This window comes from Colobus angolensis, unplaced genomic scaffold, assembly GCF_000951035.1.
Source record: "Colobus angolensis palliatus isolate OR3802 unplaced genomic scaffold, Cang.pa_1.0 Scaffold34, whole genome shotgun sequence".
Taxonomy (NCBI): domain Eukaryota; kingdom Metazoa; phylum Chordata; class Mammalia; order Primates; family Cercopithecidae; genus Colobus; species Colobus angolensis.
In genome coordinates, this window is record NW_012116710.1 from 7,148,108 (window position 1) to 7,153,234 (window position 5,127).

The 5,127-nt window shown below is 52.4% G+C and overlaps 1 protein-coding gene across 1 annotated transcript in view; it reads left to right on the forward strand.

Moving 5' to 3' along the window:
* The first annotated feature begins 9 nt into the window (after nucleotides 1–9).
* MAP3K10 (mitogen-activated protein kinase kinase kinase 10) overlaps nucleotides 10–5,127 on the forward strand; it is a 23,563-nt gene continuing 18,445 nt past the window's right edge. The window contains exon 1 of the mRNA XM_011952538.1: nucleotides 10–974. Coding sequence (XP_011807928.1) covers nucleotides 296–974 — 679 coding nt within the window. The 5' untranslated portion in view covers nucleotides 10–295. The remainder of the gene's footprint in view (nucleotides 975–5,127) is intronic.

The window sequence follows — 5,127 nt, forward strand, 5'->3', positions numbered from 1 at the left end:
GCATTCGAGAGCCGCGCGGCCAGGCCCTCTTAGTCACCTGCCGCTTGGGAGGCACAGGTGAACCTGCCGCCCCACTCCCACCGCGCCCCGCCCGGACAGCCAAATCGGAAGGGTAGAGCCTGCCCTTTGAAAGGGGGTTTTTTCTTGCTCCTGCGGAGGGCGCCCCAGCCATGGCCCTCAGGAGCCCCCTAGACACCGCAGGGACTGCCCTCCATCCCGGCTGCCGGGGCCCGCCCTCTGCATCCCGCGGGCAGCCTGTGTGAAGCGGCCTCCCGCAGCCCCCGGCCCCTCCCCCATGGAGGAGGAGGAGGGGGTGGCGGCCAAGGAGTGGGGCACGACCCCCGCGGGGCCCGTCTGGACCGCGGTGTTCGACTACGAGGCAGCGGGCGACGAGGAGCTGACCCTGCGGAGGGGCGATCGCGTCCAGGTGCTTTCCCAAGACTGTGCGGTGTCCGGCGATGAGGGCTGGTGGACCGGGCAGCTGAACCAGAGGGTGGGCATCTTCCCCAGCAACTACGTGGCTCCCGGCGCTCGTGCTGCACCCGCGGGCCTCCAGCTGCCCCAGGAGATCCCCTTCCACGAGCTGCAGCTAGAGGAGATCATCGGTGTGGGGGGCTTTGGCAAGGTCTATCGGGCTCTGTGGCGTGGCGAGGAGGTGGCCGTCAAGGCCGCCCGGCTGGACCCTGAGAAGGACCCGGCAGTGACAGCGGAGCAGGTGTGCCAGGAAGCCCGGCTCTTTGGAGCCCTGCAGCACCCCAACATCATTGCCCTTAGGGGCGCCTGCCTCAACCCCCCACACCTCTGCCTAGTGATGGAGTATGCCCGGGGTGGCGCACTGAGCAGGGTGCTGGCAGGTCGCCGGGTGCCACCTCACGTGCTGGTCAACTGGGCTGTGCAGGTGGCCCGGGGCATGAACTACCTACACAATGGTGCCCCTGTGCCCATCATCCACCGGGACCTCAAGTCCATCAACAGTAAGTGGTGTCCTCTCCCTAAAATTCCTTCCACAGAACCTCTCGAGGCCAGGCCTAGGTGGTGGGAAACAGGGTGAGGGACACCAGATGACACTGTGCCTGGAGCGAAAAGGGGCAGCAGTATGATACCTTCAGGATGAAGGTGAGGTAGGCCTTGCCGGCCTTAAGGGAGAAAAAGGAGGCTCAGAAAGGTTGAAGGACTTAACTGCCTCCCAGGCTGCAGAGTCACAATCGCTCAATAAACATGTATCCATGAACACCTGTGTTCCTGCCTGAACAGAACAGATGCAGTGCCTGCCTTCAAGGTGCTCACCATCCAGCCATGCTGCCAGAGTCCACCAGGCAGAGACAAAAAGAGCCTGCCCCATCTGGAGTCAGTGCCTCTCAACCCCAGCACTATTGGCACTTGAGGCCGGATCATTTTTATAGAGGCTGTCCTGTGAATTGTGAGTTGCTTAGCGGCATCTTCAGTCTCTTCCAACTAGATGCGATTAGCATTCCCTGCCCCCTGTCCCCAGCTATGACAACCAAAAATGTCTCCAGGCATTGCAAATGTCCCCTGGGGGGCAGAATCACCCCCCCCAGTTGAGAACCATTTCCTGGAGTCTTCATAGGCCCAGCTGGCCAAGGCAAACTGGAAAAGACGAGGGAGGAATTAAATGGATGTGGCTTATATAAAAGCTTCCAGGCTGCCTGACAGGTTCTCCAAAATTGATTGGTTGGTTGAATAAATAATGGAGCCAGGTAGAAGGGAACGTTCTACAGGACTCATTTCTAGATCAAGGAGCTTCGTGTGGTGTCAGCAAGTATTAATTGAGCACCTATTAAGCAGAAGCCCAACTGGGACTAAGATAGCCATGGTTTCTGCCCTGACGGTACTCACAGGTTAGCAATTTCATTCATTCATTCCACAGATATTTCCAGAGTGCTGTGTGCCAGACCCTGTCCCAGGGATACAGCAAGAAAAAAATCTTACATTCCTGGCTCTCCCATTCTTGCTCTGCCCCATCTCAATCCCTTTCATTTCTTCATTTATTTGTTAATTCTTCCATTTGGTATTTACCAGGCCAGATCATGTGCTAAGCAGAGGCATCAGCAGTGGAGGAAGCCAGCATGTCCCCGGCCCTCACATCACTTACACTTAAGCCCTGAAATGTGAGGGTGCCCCCTTTGCTCTCAACACCCGCATCTCATCTACTCCTGATTTCTGTCACTTCTACATATTGAAATTTATTTTAACCCATCCCACTATTTTTATGAATATATTGCTATTCCCCCACCCATAGCAATTGTAAACCCCTAGAATGGAGGGACTGCATCTTCCTTGCTTCCCAAGCCTGATATTTGTGTATCAACAGAGAGCTTGGCAGGGCGCAGTGGCTCACGCCTGTAATCCCAGCACCTTGGGATGCCGAGGTGGGTGCATCATCTGAGGTCAGGAGTTTGAGACCAGCCTGACCAATATAGTAAAACCCCGTCTCTACTGAAAATACAAAAATTAGCTGGGTGTGGTGGCATGCACCTGTAATCCCAGCTACTCAGAGGCTGAGACAGAAGAATTGCTTGAATCCAGGAGGTGGTGGTTGCAGTGAGTTGAGATCGCACCATTGCACTCCAGCCTGGGTGACAGAGCAAGACTCCATCTCAAAAAAAAAAAAAAAAAAAGAGCTAATACATGACCACGATGTGCCAGGGCTGGTACCATGTCTGGGGAACTGATGCTTATGCCCCAGCACCTCTGAAATGTTGGGTAAATGGAGGCAGGGCTACCCAGCATGTTCCTGTTGATGGCTGGGGCTCCTCGGTCCTTCCTTGCCCCTGCTGATTGACAGCACGCCCCACACCCCCAGGTTTTTTGTAGCCAATGTTATCTGGCCAAAGAGTCAGTGGGCCTCTTATGGCCAGGGCTTCCTCCTGGGTGATGGGTCTGCTCTGCGCCAGACACAGAGGACACAGTGCCTCCACAGCACTGCTTCCCCACTCATCCTGCCCTAAGGAGCTCCTCACCTGCAATCATTCATTCATTGGTTCATTCCACCAGTAATTATTAAGCACCTACTCTGTACTAGGCACTGTCCTCAGCTCTGGGATTACAGATGTGAACAAGGCAAGATTTCCCCCTCCTCCCATTACGGAATTTATATTCCGGTGAACAGGAAAAAATGATGAATAGATGGATACCAAAATTTCAGAGAGTATCAGGGGCTCTCAGTGGACTAAGGCAAACGCTGGAGCAGAGGGTTTCTTTACATTGGGCGGTCAGGGAAGGCAACATTTGAGCAGAGACCTGAACAAAGGGGACCCAGCCTTACAAAGATCTGGGGAAGGGGAACAGTGGGGCGCATATCCTGAAGTGGGAGTGAGTGTGGCTCACTGGAGAACAGCAAGACCAGAACAGCAGGCATTGAGGCAGAGCTGGGAGGAAGCAGGATCAGAAAGGCAGGCGGGAGCCAGATCACATAGGACCTTGGGGGCCATGGTGAGGACTTGGGGTATTTTATTTGATGTAGTGGAAGCCATTAGAGGATTTGAAGCAGGGAGTGACATGATCACATAGGCCCATCCTGGGAAATACAAAAATAAAGCATAAAACCATGAGATGTTCCCTCTGTCACAGGGTTTTGACACAAACAGGAGGGGTGGGGACTTAAGAAGGGAAAGCTTCTGCAGAGGTGGAGTCACAGGCTAGGAATTTACGTGGTGGGGGGCGTGCTTCCAGGAGGGGGTGGCATTGAAGCTGGGCTTTTTTTTTTTTTTTTTTTTTTGAGACAGAGTCATCTCAGTCTATGATCCAGGCTGGAGTGCAATAGCATGATCGCAGCTCACTGCACCTTCTACCTCCCGGGTTCAAGTGATTCTTCCACCTCAGCTTTCCAAGTAGCCAGGGCTATAGGCGTGTGCCACCACACCTGGCTAATTTTTGTATTTTTAGTAGAGACAGGGGTCTCGCCATGTTGGCCAGGCTGGTCTTGAACTCCTGACCTCAGATGATCCACCTGCCTTGGCCTCCCATAGTGCTGGGATTTCAGGCATGAGCCACCGTGCCCAGTCTGAAGCTCGGCTTTAAAGGATGGGCAGGATTATCAATTGTGTGACCCTGGATGATTTGCCGATCTCTGCCACCTTCAGTTCCTTCATCTGCCTAATGGGCATGATAGTAGAACTACCTTAATATTATTGTTATGACTGGTAAGTAGCCAGGAATGGCAAAAGAGAAAGGTGGAGAAATTCAGAGCAATTATGGCAACATCACACACTAATAATAACAGCTAACACTCTTAAAGGCCCTATTGTTTCAGGCAATAAATTTTTACTATAATGGTAGAAGGTAAATTCTGTTACCAGCCCCATTTAACAGAGGAGAAGTCTCGTTGTAAAGATTAAAGTAAACTGTACTAGGGTATGCAGCTAGGAGGAAGCAGAGCTGAGATTCAAACCCAGGCAGCACACTGTATACTTTGGGGCCTCTGTGTGATGGAAGGTAGTAAAATATCCCAGCAGTTAAATTGGGCTCTGATGACAAAACTAATTCAAGCCTTTGTCCTGCCATCTTCTAACCATGTGATCTCTTGGCCAAGTGACCTCTGAGCCTCTGTTGGCTAGTCAAGAAGAATGGGTTGTGGCTGGGTGCAGTGGTTTACTCTTGTAATCCCAGCACTTTGGGAGGCCATGGCTGGAGGATTGCTTAAGCCCAGAAGTTTGAGGCTACAGCAAGCCATAATCACACCACTGCACTCCAGTTTGAGTGACAGAAAAAGACCCTATCTCTTTATTTTTTTTTCATTGAGATGGAGTCTTGCTCTGTCATCCATGCTGGAGTGCAGTGGCGCGATCTTGGCTCATTACAACCTCCACCTCCCAGGTTCAAGTGATAGTCTCGCCAAAGCCTCCCAAGTAGCTGGGATTATAGGCACCTGCCACCACACCCAGCTAATTTTTATGTTTATAGTAGAGTCAGGGTTTCACCATGTTGGCCGGCCTGGTCTCAGACTCCTGACCTCAAGTGATCCACCTGCCTTGGCCTCCCAAAGTGCTGGAATTACAGGCGTGAGCCGCTGCTCCTGGCCAACCCTGTCTCTTTTAAAAAAAAAAAAAAAGAAGGGGGAGGTCGTTTGTGAGTCAATTCGTATAGAGAGCTTAGCACAGTACAAAC